The 19,083-nt window shown below is 35.5% G+C and overlaps 1 protein-coding gene across 7 annotated transcripts in view; it reads right to left on the bottom strand.

Moving 5' to 3' along the window:
* The window catches only part of TENM2 (teneurin transmembrane protein 2), a 547,941-nt gene that overhangs the window by 335,406 nt on the left and 193,452 nt on the right, over positions 1–19,083 (bottom strand). For 4 of the 7 annotated variants that reach the window (XM_072872166.1, XM_072872165.1, XM_072872168.1 and 1 more), the window contains one exon: positions 3,576–3,597. The exons of the other annotated variants lie outside the window; for them this stretch is intronic. In XM_072872166.1, coding sequence (XP_072728267.1) covers positions 3,576–3,597 — 22 coding nt within the window. The remainder of the gene's footprint in view (positions 1–3,575; positions 3,598–19,083) is intronic. 7 annotated transcript variants of the gene reach the window in all.

Genomic DNA, 19,083 nt, shown 5'->3' with positions numbered 1-19,083 from the left:
ATCCTATTCACGGTCTGTTGTGGGATGAAGGAATGAGTTTGAAAAGTAGTTCCAGTGTTAATCTAAATCAAATCCTTCTGCTTTAAAGGGAACAGAATGAAGAAAGTTTCAGTCTTCATGAAAGAGGAAGCAAGAAAAAGGCAAAGTAGTGACTTGAATTTTAGAAGTGCTGAATATTTCCTGCACCAGTTGAGGTTAACAGAAAACAGTATTTGAAACAGGCTGGCATTCAAAAATAAACTGTATATGAACTTATGGCAAAATTTTCAATTGTTGTCCATCTTTTAAGTGTCCATCATTGTCCATTCATGCCATATGAAAAGGAACAAAGCAATAAATGGGCCAGAGTAGTCTCAAAACTAAGAGAAAAATCATTAGGATATGAACAGAAGACATCAAACTACCTTAAAAAATGTCTCATTGCCAACCCTAGCATGAAAGAAGGTTAGAAACAGAGCTAGAGGCGAGAGTAAGGGCGCAGGAAGAAGTCAGAGATAGGATCACAGCATGCAAACGCATCAATAAGCAGCTTGGGAATAGCTGGCCTGATGTTGTTTCATAGCACTGTAGATTGGTTTTGTGACACACCAAACTGAAATCAGAAGTACACGACGGACTGTTGCATCTTAGCAACACTCCCCAACTCCCTCTTAGGGCAGCTATTTTTGTATTATGATTCTTAAGGTCCCAGATAAAGGAAACCATAAAGCAAATGAGGGAATTCAAGTTTCATTTATACCCTATATCCTCAACTAGCTTGGATAAAAACATTGGAACAGGTAAGCAGGGGCTTTTTGCTTATTTTAAAAGGAATCTCTTCCACGTATTAAATGATCCACTTCACTGTATCACATAACTGTATTAAGAATTTGGGTATCTGTGAACATAATGTAGATGATGTTCAGAGTTTATAATGTAACAGGTTATTCCCAGAACTGTGAAAGTCTGAGGGCACAATGATGGTGGCTGACCTTACTGAAAGACTAAGATGACCAGTACAATCAAATAGGACCAACCCTTGTCAGTACCTCTGATCAACTCACAGAAACTGTTAATATTTCAGTTATACTGACTAGCAGGACCTGTAGAACATGAAGGACATTGAAATAAAAGCACCAACAAAAAAATCAAGAACATGTAAATAACAAGTTTTAGATTTTTCAGCTTTACAGAGAAGAACCAGATGTTTCTAAGTAGTTTTCTCACTTTTGTTAGCTTAGTAGTAACATTCTTTTGTGTGTGTGTATACAAAAGTGTTTTTCTGCTGCTAAATGTCTGCTAAGGCAGAAGGACATATATTCATGTACTGGTTATTTCATGGAACTGTCTCTTCCTCTGTCACTGAGGGTACTGTCTACTCTAAATGGTTCTCATTCATTAGTTTTTGCAGAAACTCAGCATTGCCTTTATCATCTCTGACATATTATACATTAAAATCCTTAGTTCATTCTTTGATAGTTTTATTTTTTACAGATTCACAAGTCTATTTTCAACATGTCTTGTTTTCAATACTAAGCCAAAGTTACCTTTCTTGTTTTCATTGTTCTAACAGTTTTTGTCTGACATACTTACTTAGAAAATATGATTGTGCATGTGGTCCAAATTCATTATCCTATCAGTATCCATATCAGAGAAATTTATAGGAAGAGGCAAGGTTGGTAAGATATCAGGAGACACACAATTAGACTTCATTAACCCAGAAGAAAACCTGTTCCCCGGCATCTACTGGTAAGGGGCAAGACTGGAAAGATTACAAACACAGACCTAAAACAGATTAAATAAATATGTAGTTACTATTTCTGATAACAATACTTCGAAAGTTAACAATTATATTGGACAAACAGCTCTGCTGGATTTCTTACTGTAGCTCAAGCAGCACAAAAACATAACTACAGTCCAATAGCTTTCTGAGAGCGTAGGAAAAAATCCATCTCTGTGCCTCAAATTCTCATTTTTAGGACACCTAGATCAGCTGTAGCTTGGGTGCCAGAGGAAATAGTTCACGGAAAAAATGTGACCAGAATGCTACTTCAATTCTGCAATCTACTGCAATGGCTTTGGGGGCTCAGGAGCAGTAGGGTGTAAAAACAGCTGAGCCGAATGAGCTGTAAGAGGTCCTTTTTTTTGGGGGGGTGGGGGGTTTGGTGTGGGGTTTTTTTTTGTCTCTGATGTTTTGCATCAGGAATAGCTCAGCCAAAACAGAGAACCTATTTCTATAAAACTAAACATTCTTATGAATCTATTTAAGATTCAAACTATTTCCTTAGAGTAAGTACCATTATTTTTATAAGTATGAAACTGAGGGCACATAATGTTACTCTGGCTTGACACCCCTGTTCATGCCCACAACAGACGACAGCTAAATCTGTCTAAAACTAGTGGTAGAATGGGTGCTCCCAAGTTGGCTAGTCTGCCTAGAAGGACAAGGAAGAAGAAAGCCAATTAGATCTTGAAGTACAGAAGGCAGAGTATGGAGAAAGTAGTAAGGTCCAGTATTCCACAGAAAGAACTTCTGCCTCTCCGACAGCCTGGGTAGGCACTGAACAGACAGACGAAGTCCTGGTATTTAAAACTAACACAGCAGCAAAGCTATGCCAATACGAACAAAAAATTTAACTGTCAAGAAGTCATCCGAGTGATGGTGTGACTCTGCCTCTTTCAAGTGAACTCGGCTAGTCACCTAAAATGAAAAGATTTCACCTTTTACCACTCATGACTCACTGAGACCTTGGTATCAATGTGAGACTCACTAAAGTAACCATTATATGTTCTATATCTAACTCAGTATTGTGTGTCCTAGAGTTGCCATTCTGGACACCTACAAAAGAGTGAAAGAGCAAGAGAAGCATTTTTTGATACCTCCTAGCTAAAGCCCTTCCCCCTCTCAACAATCTTCCATTATAACATGTATAATAGTCCATAAAAGAAAACCAGGATTTACATCTTTGCTCTACTACATTACAAATGGAAAAAATGGTCTGAGATAAGCAAGATAAAATTCAGTTAAAACAAATTCTAGATTAAAGGGTGGGGCAGAAGAGATCTAATGTTCAGCTACGTAAAGGAAAGTAATTAGTCTGATGTGTACTGCAGGAACAGATGAAGGTATAAAGGTAAAGCCACAAATTGAACACGAAGTAACATTGCAAGGAAGGTACTGTTGGATGTATCAGCAAAAGTTTGTATGCAACACCAAAAAGTAAAAAGGTTTCAGCTGAAGAATGTATATCAAATTTGAAGTTTAATGATGTAGATAATTTAGAAGATATGGAAGAAAATAACTTGAAGATTAAGACGTTTATAAAACAAGACTTGTAAAAGGGTTGCTTAGTCTGGAGAAGCCAACTATAGGTTAGGAAAAAAAGTTGTATCAGTGATCAATCACTTGACATGCCCATTAACAGTAGGAGAAATAACGACTTAAATTTTAGCAAGACAGATTGATATTGAATGCTCCAAAATATCTTCTCACCAGGAGGTTATTAACAAATGAAACAGATTACCAAGAAATGTGTAGAGCCCGTGTCACTGAATGCTTCCAAGAACAGGTCAGGGAAATATCCAAGGGATAGCACCCTTGGATGGAGGATGATTGGTCTAAAAAAAAATTTTAAAAAAAACCCAAAAAACCAAATACACACAGGGATGACCTTAGGTGTAAATGGAAACCTAAGTGGCAAGTTTTTCTACTTATTGAGCAAGTTCTTGCTCAGTATAGTGACCCTCAAAACTTTTTATCACCTGACTTTTGTTTGTCCACTGCACAAGGAATTTAAGCACTTTACTCAAGGTTGCAAATCCTACTCCAGAAACAAGGAATATTAGAAACAGCACTCAGTACAGCATGTGTATACAAGTTCTTTTGTCTATCTGAGTCAGCGTGTCCCTTCCAACTCTGTTTCTAGGACTGAATGTAAGAAACAGTTTTGTTTTTTGTTTTAAAGTGCAACAGTTCAATTCTTTAGCCATCACAGTGACTGACAGAAGCTCAGCAAATCCTTCAAAGACAGATCCTGTTCCTTGTTCTCCTTTTTCACTCTCTATATAAACCAAATTAATTAGATGTTCATACAAAAACTGTACCTCATGTTCACAGCTAGTCTTCCTGGTGAAAAACTGCTAAAAAAGAAACTACGTAGGTATTTTCTGCCTATTCATTGCACGCTCCATGCTGCCATATGAAGGAGCAATAAACTCAAAAACCTGCAGGAAAAGTTGGAGTAAGAGTCACCATACCTGAAAAGACAGCTAAGTAGGTGAGAAAACAAATATGCAACATCATTGGTTACAATTCTGTTAGATCTAGGAAAAAACCAATTCAAAAGCTCCAAGGACCGAGAATCAGAGAGGACTATCCTGAAGAAATATGTTCAGATTGTAACAGGTGTAGCTGAACATTTTACTCCTCTAAGACAAATAAACTTAACATCTCACACATCTTTTCAGATAAAGGATTGGATACAGTCCAAACACTAAGATTCTACTTAGGGGGGAGGGGAGGGGGTTGGCCCCATATATAGGCCATATGTCCTCTCCTTGACACTCCTGCATGGCACTCTCGGTACAAGCTTCTACCTTCTTCTTGTGCTGGGCACAAATACTGAACACATCACCATTTTTCAGTGGATCCAAAGAGTGCATTAGGATGGAAAGCATGCTTCATGTATAAAATACTACATGGAACTTCTAGTTTGACAGCTAATGTAAAAATATACCAAGAGATAAATTTAAGAACATAATAAAAAGAACTTTCACATGCCAGTAAGTATTTTTTTTTAGATTTTTTTTTTAGTACTAGCCATTGGACCAATTTATATCAGTCCGAAAAAAGGAACAGTTGCTTTAAAAAATAATTTCTTCTTTCAATGTATGTAATATCTCCCGAATAAGAGAAGATGACACAATATCTCCCCTCAGAAACAGGCATACTAAAATGTATTTTCTAGACAGTGCACGAAAATGAACAAGGGATTAACATGCACAGTATGACAGAAATTTTTATATAATTGTCCAGAAAGCATAATGAAGAGATGCAGTAACAGGACTCTTCCAAAGAGAGATGTTACTTAAGCACTGCCACCAAGATGACCATTGGTTCCCATTTAGTTTGCGGGAAAGACAAGAGAAAGGTAATACAAATTTATTCCAAACCTCTTAGAAGGCTATATGGAGATACAAGAACACAGGCAGGAGAAGACAATTCAAGTGAGTGAATGGGTCATTAGAAACCCATTTTCTCAACAGTGGACAGCCTGTGCCTCAGCCCGGTAGTAATCCCCCAATTGCCATTTCTTAATTTCTTTTATCACAATACCTCTGATGTGGCTAGCTAGGGACTGAGTGGTCATTAAACTCGGATGTTAAATATTTCACCAGTCATCCATGGCCCATGAGCTGTACAATGAGTTGGGCTGTTGTGTGGTGCATTAAAGGTGTTAAATCATCTGGGAGTAAAGGCATATATTAGAAAATATGGTTTAAACCCAAACCTTTACTATAGGCAATGATGTTTATCATTCATAAAGTCTATGCAGCTGCTGACCATGTTCCAACACAGAGAAACCTACAGTTGTAAAACCAGCACTCTTCTGAACTAGGGAGTGAACACAGTTTGGCAATTATGACAAAGCAGAACCTCTGCTTTATAGAGGAAGTTGCAAATGCACTAATTCACCTCTGGACATAAGAATTTTACAAAGTAGCATAGCGTGATATAATTCATACATTCACTGATGAAGCAACCAATGGCACTCAGACATTTTGACTAGTTGTTCACAACTGAAAGGACTTTTTTGTCTTACCTTTTTTTAGAATTAGTCTTATTATTTCATTACAAGCATTTGCAACTATTTAAGTTTCCACATACCAAATCCTATTTTTCAGTAATGACAGACCCTGATAATCATCTGGTACATAGGGACCATTAGGAAAATCACACCTATAACAACAGTACTTCACAAAAGGTACAACTACTACGTGGAACATTTTAGTTCTGAAAGGTGCAAGTAAGCAATATCACAGCTGAAGTAGCCTTTTCAAAACCAAATATGTCAAAGTTTATCTTTATGACCTTTCCTTTTACAAGCTGACACTAACAAAACCCTTTTAAGCTGTTACTTACTGGTCAACATCTCCAGCATGCATTAAAAAAAATTATGGGTAGGATCTTGTTGACCGAACTTAGACATTTAGATCATGCCCAAATTCTTGACAGTGAAGCCAAACCTCGTATTCCCTACTGTCAGTGGAGAGAAATAAGCACTCCAGAGACATGTTCAGAGGGAGATCTTGTCTACCTAACTTAAATGAGTGAACTCAAGACAGAATCGTCTTCCTCTGGCAAGTATCCAAAAGCATCTACCACTCTCTACTGACTCTATAAGGAAATCAAGTGCTTTAGTTGCAAAATTGCTTCATTAAGCACAAGCTCGGCACAGAATTATGCAGACTAAACCTGTGCTTTGGACACTTTGTTCTTTTAATCCCCAGGACAGAGTGTAAAAACAACCTTGCTAAAAAAATGTTCTTGCATGACTGGGTAATATAAATTGATATAGCAGACAAGGAAAAATGTTAAATTTAAAATGTCACTAAGCATGAACAACCCTTGGCTGCATTAAGGTATGAGTTGTTCAGCCCAGGCAACAATACACTATGAAAAGAACTCAGGGCCTGTGATTAAGCCTACATCTCCACTATGTCAGAAAGTTCTAGAGAGCCACTTCCACTACTTTTCACCAAATTCCTGTTGCTTTGTTCCTGGATTCTGAATGTCCAAGGAAGTCCACGCATTGCACAGGTATTCAGATTCCACAACACCTCACAAGTTTGAGGTAGGATGCGTATAAAGGGCCACAAAATTTTAAATTCATACCTGAAAATCATACCTAATGACTCTCTAAATGGAGAAGTGGAACGTTCTTGATATTGAAGTAACACATTGACTTTTTGAGGAAATGTGACAACTTACACATGGGATTTGCCATATATCCCACCACAGAGAGAATATACTGAGAGAACACTTGCTACAATTCCAATGGATAAATAATAGTAACTAACAGTAACTAACAGAACATTCATGTGCTAGACTACTTATGTACATGTACAGATTCAATGCAGTATTATATATTATCTCATCAGTTCTATTTATTTAGACAATTTATTTAGACTGCCCAATTTTATGTCAAGGTATGCACAGGAAGTTTTTTAATATAATTTTTGAGGATATAAGGTGTGGATTTTCCCAGAACATCTATGATGTTCCATGAGTCTTCACCTAAAAATATGAGATTAAAGGATCTAAGTGGGAAATCCAGGACGGTAACTACATTGCATATAGCAAATACAATATGTAAATATTGCCGCAGTCTCCCTTACATGAAATGAAGGTACAAAGGAAGATTATATCAACAGAACTATGAAATACTGAGGTAATTTACCTTCAAATATTAGAAGTAGTAAACTTTCTGCTCATTTCCAGCTTTCTAGGAATCATCTTAATATGAAATATGTTAACATATCTGTACTCGTTAATGCATTTTTATACTACAATGTTCTTCACAGGACCTTGTGGTTAATAAACATTATGTATATTATGTTTATTTGGTTTTAAATGTTAATTATCTTGGCTTTCAGAAAAAGAAAGAAAATGTTCTTATTGAATGTCACTTAGTCTAAAAATGATGCAAGTGAGGAATAGTAAATTACTGTTGTTATAAACTTTCCTTGTTTTCTTTTTGTTTGGTTCATCTAAGACAGCTAGATATATAAAAAGCAGGGTGATTAAAAAGGGTACATAGGACTGGTTATTCACATGTACCTGCCAGAGCTGCATAATCAAGATGGATAAGATCTGTCCTACAGCAGAAGCATTTCTCCTTTTTACAATCACCTTTATAATTTAACTAGCCTGAAGATTCTGTTGAACTGCAAGAACTAAAGATAAAGATGATTTTAATGTTACTGTGAATCAGTTAATTTCTGGTTCTACTTTTCATCATCAAACAATTACATCTACAACCCTCCTTGTGTTTCCTCCTCCCAAATTCTAATTTGTGCTACCTGCATACACAAAACAAAAGATGGAGAGCACTGTATCTATAGCTATGGCAGCATACCTTTCACTGACAGTGACATACTTTACTATTTACTATAAAAAAATTGTTTTTCTATATTAGGATTATTCGTCTCTCACATCTCCACAATGCTACTTTAGAATTGGGCTGTAAAACAAAATAAATTAATCTGTTATCGGATCATTAAACGTAGTAAGCATTTTTTATATCCCATTTTTTCGTCAGTAATTCTCCTGTATAGGCCCAAACCCCTACAAAACCAATCACTTATACTTTTTTTTCCCTTTGTGTTTTTTTGTGTCAGACCATCATCTTCTTCAATTAAATGTAGAGATGGACTTTGAAGACAGCTACTTAAGGTCTTGCCAGTGGGAAATGACAAGTTATCAACTCCCCAACTATACTAAAGGTCTGTAGGAATTTTAATTCTCCAGCAAGTTAATAATTTATCTTGCTTTGCTTATTTTACCACCAGAGGGTTTTTTCCCCACTGTTGAGAGCACCTTCTTCTTTAATGATATCAATACTATCTAACAATCTATGCGATGTTCACTCTTCCATAGATCTAATGTTTAATTGCTTTAGCATGTCCCTGACCTTACTATTTTGGGGAACAGAAATACAGCAAGAAAGGACAAACTGAGGTGATCGGGTAAATGAGTTTCCCAAATCATTAACACCATGAAGAGCAAGGATTCAGTGCGTTACTTCAGCTTCATAGGATATAATTACATGTTTTGATTAGCAGATATATTTTCCCAGCCTCAGGTGTCAACAAGGGTTCAAGTGTATAACATGTATAAATGGGTGCTAATTTTACTAGTCATGAAAACGTGTTTCGCTAATTACATTTATATCCTCTTAGCCAATTTTCATTCGATATTGCTTCTCTGTAGTACATCTTCCTGTTTATTTCCTTACAATGACATTTGAGCTCTTCCAAATGACACAGTGATTCTAAAATTCAGTAGGCACGACAAGCTACTTCCCCACTGAACATCTGTTGTAGTCATGAAAAAGTAACAAGATTTACAGAAGTCTATACAATTTTGTGGTCATTTCTGTACCTCTGTGAATTGTATCCCATTCAGAATGTTATCATCTGGGATTAAAATCTTATGGCAAAAGTGGTGCTCTTCTTTCACCCAGGTGATTGCTAGGAGTGTAAGAATTTCTGATTGTTGACACCAAAAAATAAGGGAGCAAGCCTGTTTTAAGAGAGTGAAGCCCTTTTCCCTGCCCTGCAGTTTCCTGACAAAGTCCTTCATGTTTTGCTAACAGAAATGAGATGAGGATTGACAAGTGAAAGAATGTCTTTTCAGTCAACTAGCCATAGAATGGTTTGAGTTGGAAGGGACCTTTAAAGATTGTCTACTTCCATGCCCTAATCAAAAAACCATTATGGAAAATATTTAAGGCTTTGGATAGGAACTTGGGATAAAATTATTAACCACAAGCTGCTGGAAATTGGAATGCCTAAGTAAAAGCATGCTTCTACAATTCAGACTGCAGAACAAGAGAACACCAATGACCCAAAAGGTTTCTAACAGGGATATTGTTGTCTATACATCATGATCTCTTGGAGTATTTTTCCAAGAGCAATGCGGTGCATGAATGGCATATAGACTAGATAGCATGCTCTTCTCTGCACCATCAGTGTTACTCAATGTTATGTAGGAAATGGAGTGGTATGAAATGAGTCCACTACCTCTCCTGCTGCTTATGCCTCTCAGTATACTGACAAATTCATCATGATGCTGAATTGCTGCTACCTACAGGCACATACAGCAGCACAAGGAAAGCACTATTATAACAAAAATCTTACTCTCTAGCCATCTTTGTTATATATTTAAACTTGAGGCAAATCCTTAAAAAGAAAAGTTATGAAACTTAACTTTTTAGCATGAGTTTAACCCTCTCAAAGCAGTGCTAAGATCTCTTACCTACCTCATATGCTTAAATGGTTAATATGAAGCCATAATTTACTAGAGAACATTAGCTAATTTTAGCAAACAGCTAAAGACCTCAACAGTTCAGTCCTGCAGCTTACAGTGTGGCCTCATGCAGTGGTGTTGGCATGGTTGAGGCAAAACTTTAGAGCATATAAGAAAGAACAACAGGCCAAGAACAGAAAATTCCACATTATGCCTTAAGGAGTTGCATGAATGCATGTGATAAAATATTGGTTTAATCTACTCAGAGTCTGCTTTTGCCACTGACACTTCAAGACCCTTACTATTTACCTTAAAATAATTAAGGGGAAAATCACATGGAAATTACTAACATATTCAGACTGTGTTAAGTTATTGCAGAAGAGCGCTAGCATAGGCACTGGATTTATAAGCTTGCACATGGATTGATATACCATAATTACTAACAACTGGCAGACTTTAAAAACGATATTAAGAACTTCATGCAAAAACTTTCACAGTGAATAGATTTTAAAAAAACCCTAACCATGCTGCCAAAAATTAGTATAGGTGATTTACATTTCCCTTGTAAATATTCTGAAAGATTATTTACAGAATAAATACTACATATTATTCTGATAAGACCTGATGACAATTTATGCTTATTCAGTACATAACAAAAACACTGCCTCAAAGCCTAACTGGCACTCAACAAGTACTTGAGCACTGTTGAGAATATTTTTAAAGAATATAGTGCCAATACCCTCAAAAAAAAGGTAAGGAAAGATTAAAACTTTCAACTTGTAGTAGGTACAGTATGACAGATAACTGAGCCATGCAACACCTCACCGAAGCTGCAGGCAATGGTTATTACAAAATGTAAGCTTTAAAAAACAGTAAGTAGACATCTGTAAAATATGACCTTAAAACTACTATCATAGGACTGGGCACAACAGACCAAGTGTGATTTTTTTTTTTTTTTACTTCTGCTCCTTTGCATGAGTTATATTGTGTGTCTTCAGAATTATCTAGCTGGATGGAAAGACACAAATGAAGTAATCAGATTTATGAGAAGTGGCTTCTTTTCTTTTGTTTTATTCTAAAGGCTGCAGATAGCTTTGCCTTTGTTTTAATATTTTAAATTTGAAAAATGGAAGCAATAAGGACATAAATTCAAAGATAATGTATGCATGTTCATTTTAATGGAATCATCAGTACTATTTAGTTACCAACAGACAAAATCTCTTCTTTCATTTGGGCTTGCTAAAGGTTTTAAGCATAAGCAGCCTCATTTCAGCGAATGAGAATACTCACACATGAAGATAAGTACATGTTTAAGTGTTTTAATCACAAGGGGATTAAATGCGCATGTTCTGCACTTGGCTAAAAAAAATTTTAAAAATACAATTTTCTGGCATTCATTTCTTTCCATTAAAGTAATTCTTACTATATATGATAGTTTTTAGCAAGTACAAACAAAAGCACTGTGGATAGCACAGTATTTCATGTATGAGAGGAATGTTTAAAGATTAAATTTTCAGGGATTTAATTGTATATATGTCAAGTCAGCTGCCATAACAAAACAATTGATACATTCATGCTGTGTGTTACGAACTCTAATTATTGGAACCCCTTTTCAACCTTGACAACTTATATATTACTTTGTTACTTTATTACTGTATTACTTTCTGGATTTCTTTGGGATTTTTTATGCTATTTCTGTTAATAACATTAACATAATAACAATAATACAATTTTTTATTGTAAAACAATAACATAAAATCCTGTTTATTCCTGATAATTAGCAAAGTAAAGCACAACATGAGCCAGAAACTGTAAGGGAAGGAAAAACCCTCTTAAATATAAGGGGGGGGGGGGGGGGGGGGGGAAGGAGCCCAATTGTGCTAAAACTGGATGAATTGTTAAACATCGATTTTACTTTTACCTTCAAAAAGGCAATACATTATGATTAAGAACTACAATTAAAATAAAAATTGTGTACAACAATTTTTTTTTTTAAAAATAATGAATTAACATTTTGGTATCACAGACATATTCATGTCACGAGTAACAAAAGTTGAGTCTGCAGCTTTCAATGAAATACTTGACAAAAAAAAAAAAAAAAAAAGAAATCTCTAACCGATTAGTGATCATCTCAGAACACTCAGAGAGGACGAAGCATCCCAGAGGAACAGAAAGCAGTATCTGCCTTTACGAAGTGAGGGGTAGGGGAGGAAAAGGAAATTAATAGACCTGTCGGCTTAACTCTGATATCAAATGACATGTAACCAATTGCTAAACATGAATTTTGTGAAGATAAGAAATGAAGATAAGGAACAGTCAACATAGATTTGTTACGAGTGAATTAAGAAACAATTCAAATTTGTTTCTTTAGCTAAAAGGGATGTGGTACTCTTGAAAAGGATTTCAATGCAGTGTACCAGATGATATGTTTTATAGCAATTTAATCTTCACCCTGAAAGACAATAAAAAGATGCCTGGCCCAAGGCAGGACTAACAAGTCATTCCTGAAAGATACTGTAGAGTGTTTCTATCCTTAAGGACTACAAACTTTAGAGCTCGTTATCCTAAGAGACTGTGGTATGTAGATTTTTTTTTAATATTTTTTTCAAAATTGACAATAAGTCTTTCAGAAATCACCCACTAAACCAACAAGTAAACATCTGACCCAACTCAAAGAAAGGGAATAAAATCCAGGTCTACATTTCAATCATGCATACCACAAGCATACACTACATTAAAAAATACTCTATGAATATTATATTATGATATAAATATTATTTATGAAAGTTCCTACAGTGGAGATTTTCAAGTGAAAAGAAGAAAAAAGCATTTCAGAAAAACATGAAGAAAAATAAGACTTGCTAGAGAAGCCATAGAAGGAAACCAATCCCCACTCCCCTGCGTCTCTCAAACTTATTTTGAAGTGACAGGGAAAAAGATAATATGCCACATTTTTTAAATTGTTACTGAACAGACCAAGTGAAGAGGAATGCATCCTTCAAAAAGCCACAGACAGCAACCCTTTCAGGAATATGCTAAAAAAGTTTCGCTCCGCATCTGTAAGTACACTCAGAGAACAGGATTTTTTATTTTGTATTATACTATTTGTTACAAATCTGGGGAGTCCTTGTTGTGATGGTAAAATAATAACTTTGGCCTGGATGGGAAATCCCAGGAACTGAACCAGCAGGTGTGGAAGGGAACTGAGACACTCTGACGTTTCACATGCATTACCTTCTCTGTTTTCTCAGGTAGCGATGAAGGGATTGCCTGAAAAATAAGCCAATTCTTAACATACAAATAAGCAATACTACGCAGTTATTACAAGCCATGTTATCCCAAAGCCTAGTCTAGGCTTTAAACCCTCAGTGGTGTTTACCATATATTGTAACTAACTTGGCTCTTTGTTAACATCTTGTGGACACACAAAAACATGTCAGTCTCCATTCACAGTTTAGCACTGTGCAAATAATGCTGTCTGATTTCAGAACACACACAAAAAAATTAGGTACTTGGTTACACTTATTTTTCACCTATAGAAGCCTAATTTGGAGAGCTATTTTCAAAGATAACGACTTGACACTTTCTCTGAAGAATGAGAATCCCATTTCTTAATTGCACTGAAAAGACCGCTAGCAGATGCAAAGCACCTTTCTCCTACTGTGCTATACACTCAGTCTGCACATTAGAAGCTTGCATAACTCCTGCTATAAAACATCCTAGCCACTATTTATTTGCTTAATTCACAAATTAAAATTTTCAAGTAAAATATACAGACACCATTACCTCGCTCAACCTAAGCACACTTTTGATATACTTTCAGGCTATTATTAGTTCATCTAGTTATTCAGAACCAACAAGACATAAAAAGTGAATTTCTAGGTTAGCACAGCACGCCTTTGGGTAGCATTATATAGCCTGGGAAGTGAAATAATCATCATAAAAATACATGGCCTGCCGTGCAGATGTTACTTTAACAAAATGAACTCTGTATTTAAAAATCAGAAAAAAACCTATTTTTTTTAATACTCAAAACCAGTATTTGAGTATACATGCAATGACATCACTACCACAGCTTTAATAGTCCTCAAATCTCAAATATACTTTAATGATAAATTAGCTTATCAGCCATTTCTGTTTTCCTACCGTGAAAATCATTGCCAGCTTTTGTCACTGTATTTTTAGAGCTTCTGTCAGGGGAAATGTTATTTACAAACACCTATGTACTATTTAGCATTCCTAAAGTAAAACAAAAAGGCCACAAAAATAAAAAAAAACAATCAAACAAAAAAACCTCTTTAACTCTTACATATCTAATACATATAGTGACTATCTGTGGTGTACATATTTGAAAGGCAAAGAACCTCAAGCTTATTTTCTCCTTTTCAAAGAGAAAGAAAAACTATTGAGAGAAATAAAATTAACAGAAATTATACTATCCCATTTTCATATACCTTTATTTCACAGCAGTGTTATAAATAACATAGAACTGTCTTTACTGTTGTTAGTAGTATTTACACAGCAAGCGTACCGCAGAAGAACAAATATTTTCCATAATTAATTCACAGTGTTACATGTGGTTTGTTGCTTAGCTATTGATGAAAACATTTAATTTAATAAAATGCAGCCTTTTCCTCTGTATTCCCTCTCCACGTTCTATTGCCACTAATTACAGCACCTTCTCTCTCTCTTTCTCACACACACACACAGGGAAAGCTGCCAAGCAACTCCCTCCGGAGCCAATGTCATGGCTACTTTTCAGATTACTAGGAGGGAATACGTAAACTGCACTGCCAACTACTCTATCCATAGGGATTACGTGTGTCATTTCAGAATCCGTAGTCTCAGATGAGTCAATCTGAAGTCCTCTTGCTGCACCCTGATACCTCAGTCAAGTCATCCCTGCTGGCAGCTAGTCACCTTATACTCTGCTGTTGACAAAGTTGAACTATGAATCCTTATGTTTAAATTGGGCACCAAAATATTTTAGTACCAAAGCTCCTCATTCATAACCAAAGTATTATCTAATTAATATTTAAATTAGATAGTGCAGTTTTCAACAAGAGTTCAGAAAACTGAATTTTGATATGGTTACAGATAGATGTTTGTTAACCCAATGAAATATGCTGCATCTACAAAATCTTCTGTCACCCTGTTTTGTTAATGCTCATTTAGAGACACACTTGTGCTGAACTATTTCATTCATTATTCCTTATTTCTCATTAGATTATCAAATGTCAAACAAAACCAAAGCCAAACAATCCCCTCACTTTCACATTTTAAACATCTGTCATTTCTTGAAATGTAAATTTGTGAAATTAAAAAAAGAAAAAAAAAAAAGAGAGAGAGAGAGAGAGACATTTATTGTAAGTTGTCTTTGGTCATAGTTTTCTCACCCAGATACAAATGACTCCTTTAACTCAACTGGGATGCCTCAGTTAGAATGACATTTGCTGTTACAGGTAAAGCAGAAGCAATGTCTTTTGTTGGTCAGTTCCATACACAGAGCAATCTCCAGAGAAGGTATTTGCAGCAGAAAGGGCTGCAGTGAGCTTTGCAAAAATAGAGTATCTTCCTTTATTAAAGAAAATGTTTCGTTTAGTGAGATTTCAAAGGCAATATCATGGAGAGTGAAAAAATCCCAGTCATGACTCCACATTAATAGTAAAGCCACCTTGTAATTGCATCACTACTCTCACAAATGAAGTAACTCTCATGGTACCTGTCCCTTTATATATGCCTTACAGTTCTACCAAAAAGCTCAGGCATCAGCTGTCTCAATCTTGAACGGCCTTCTGTTTGGCATTGCTCATGAAGACTAACCTCAATTCGCATGCCCCATTTCCAGGCTCTTCCATTACCGCATATCGCACACCAGTACCTTTCCACTACAACCACACTCTGCCAAATCCAAGAAGCAGCTAAGATAGATTGCCCACTAGGAATTATTTTGAAACATTGGCAAAGAGCATAGACTTCCACAATTATATCTAACTTCATGGAATGCAAAATTCTTATCTGCTGACATAAAAGTAAGTTTGTCATTTAATTCAGTGCAAAGATGACTTCACCCACCAGATTCCTGCTGTCATTGTACAGACTCAGAAAGCTCTGTAACTAAGGACTACTACTGCTGTGTATCTGTAGCAGAGAGAAATATTATAGATATCTTTTTTCTTCCACATATACTTACAACACAATCAGGAAAAGAACTAATAGAGAGTAAGGAACAGATGGGAAGAGAAACAAGCAGAGAGGTAATTCTGCATCCTTAACAGAATATTACCCTATTGAGCTAACAATCACATTTTATTTCCTTATTGTTTTCAGAAAAATAAATTTAGATTTAGCAATCTTAGAGCCCATTGCAGGATAAATATAAACTATACAGACTAAAGACAAATACAGGCTCTTTTGTGATGGGCATATGTGTGTAATTTCACTAGAATAAAAGTAATTGCAAAAAAACCCCCCACCACAACAGCAAAAAGCCTATCTGACCAGAAACGAGGAGGAAATAGGGTTTCTTCATTATGCAGAAAGATATTCCTTGCACCAAAGAGTTCTCATAAATTCAGTAACAGACAGCCTATCAAATTAACATTCCTATCTTAATTATAAGATTACAATTATCTCTTTTTTGGAATTATTGCTTGAAATTTGTTTTAGAATATTTTGCATAGTAACTCTGATTTTTTCAGTAGAAATTCAGTAAGGACAAATGTTAAGGATACAACAGCTGGCAATATCTCATCACAGCAATGTACATCTTATCAAATTTCCAAAAGTCCATCAAATTCACATCAGAGGAATGATGAGCAAAATAATAAATTTGAATATTTAAGAAATCAGTATTAAAATGAAATTTAATTTCACCTTGTCCAGAATATTATCTTTTATCTTGTGGGGAAAAAAAAAATTCCATACAATCTCATTAAAAAAAACATAACAAAGATACTGGCAAGTTAGCAGCAGTTTCAAAATACAGACAGAGATAAATAAAAGACAAAACAATCATCAACAAAAGTGATGATTCCCAACTCAAGCTCTTCTCCAGCTGTTCAGATGTGTACATATAGAGAATAAAATAACTGAAAGGCTGTTCTTCCTTCCTTGGGGAACTGCTGTCTTTCCCATCACTGCAAACACCACTTTAAGCAATTGTCATGTCTGAAGATTTCTTTGCCTCTCCCCTACCTTTTTTTTAACAAAATGTACTATAAAGCTTGAACTAGAACAGTATAAAATAGAGCAAAATTGTCACTGAATCTTAAATTTATTGACAAAATTCCTTTATACACATACATTTTAAAATACATATAAATAAAGCATTTATCCTTTTTACCCCCTTGAAGTAATATCTTGCTATTATCTAACCAGGTAGGTCACTCTGTACAAGAAAAAGAAAGCATTATCAACTTCCTTAACTCACCATTTTCATAAAGTATAAACTTATACTGTTGTAAGAAATGGCAAACTAATATAATGTAACTAAGAACAAGTATGCAAATAGTTTAGAGAACATACTTGTTGGTTGGAATATCTCATGAATTTTCTCTATCAGCTTTAATAGTCCTTTATGGAATATTCTGAACACAGCATGAAATTCTGTACATAAGCAAACAGTATTTTTCATCAAAACCTAAAGAGGAGTTGAACTCATACAAGCAAGCAGTATTTTTCATCAAAACCTAAACAGGAGTTGAACTCATACAGAGACCGTTGTTTCACTATTTTCAGGCAGCCTATTACAAAAAGAGAAGTACACTAGCAAGGTAAAGCACAAGTGAATTTTCCAAACTAAATAATGAGACCTCCAAGAAAGGGACCTTCCTTTCAAGGAAACATCAAAGGTATGTACAAACAGAAGTGTGCAAAGTTTTATGATTCTGCTAATGTTTGTTCAAAACATAGTATATTGAAAAAAGGGCTTGTGCTCTATAAAGTGTCAATTTTAAGCAGTGAACTCTGACACATTCAATATCTTCCTGTCTCCTTGAAATTTTCATATAAATACAAAAGTCTGAAAAAGCAAACCCATGTATGGATTTAGCGTAAGGAAGATCAGCTAAGGCCTAATTCTCCAGTTTTGACATTTGAATGAACATAGTCTCTCACGTTTTAGCACACTATCGCTGGGTGTGCCAGAGATAGAATTTTAATCAAATAACACATTTATCCATATAAACCATGTGCAAATGGATGATCCTATTTGCATTCTATGAAGAGTACGCAAATACATAAAGCACATGCATAACTGAGATGAAGTTATGTAAGCTACAATATCCATAAACTACATATAAAGAAAATTCTCTGAAATAAATAATCCATAACCAGATTAAGTACAGGTTCATTAACACAAAGGTTTGTACCTGAAAAGATTCCTCCCATTACTGTAGCACAAAAGTTCTAAGTATGTCACTATTTTACATAGCATTCCGTTTTACCATTTTCATACGGCTCTACTCCTATTCTGCCATACGAATACCTGACATTAACAAAATTCAAAGTGTAGACTATCATCGTCTTTCCTTGCTGCACTAGTGAACTTACTTTAAAAGCCTTTGAAATGGTCTATTGACCACACCCCTCCCTTATTAACTTCTGAGACATAATGATGCTATAATCTATAAACCTCAGGGCTTCTTTAACAGTCCACAGAACAATCATTAAGTTACCCATTCCTCATATATCCCTGTAATTGCATTCTAATATGCAGTGGAATGCAGTAAAAATATTGTTAGAGGAGCTCACTAGTGAAGATTAGAGTTAGTTGGAAAACCCAGCTGTCACAGTTCATTATTTTCAACAGATTCCATGACAGCTTGCCAGAACTTGCCTTACAAATTGTTCCATGCTGCCTTAAGAGAGAAAAACTCCAGAAAATGCCTACAGGTTTCAAACTGCACCTTACCATCCTAAGGCACCAGCTGATCTGAGAACCTGACAGACTGCTCAGGGTTCATGCTGAGTAGTCATGAAACTATTGGGAATTTCATTTCTTACCCAAACTGGTGTGTTTTGGGCCAAGAAATGTTACGGAAATTTCCATTTTCCAGAAAGTTTAAAAACAA

Source organism: Ciconia boyciana, chromosome 9 (genome assembly GCF_034638445.1).
Source record: "Ciconia boyciana chromosome 9, ASM3463844v1, whole genome shotgun sequence".
In the NCBI taxonomy this organism is placed as follows: Eukaryota; Metazoa; Chordata; class Aves; order Ciconiiformes; family Ciconiidae; genus Ciconia; species Ciconia boyciana.
The sequence above is the reverse complement of the archived record's forward strand: the minus strand, read 5'-3'. Positions and strand labels throughout refer to the sequence as shown.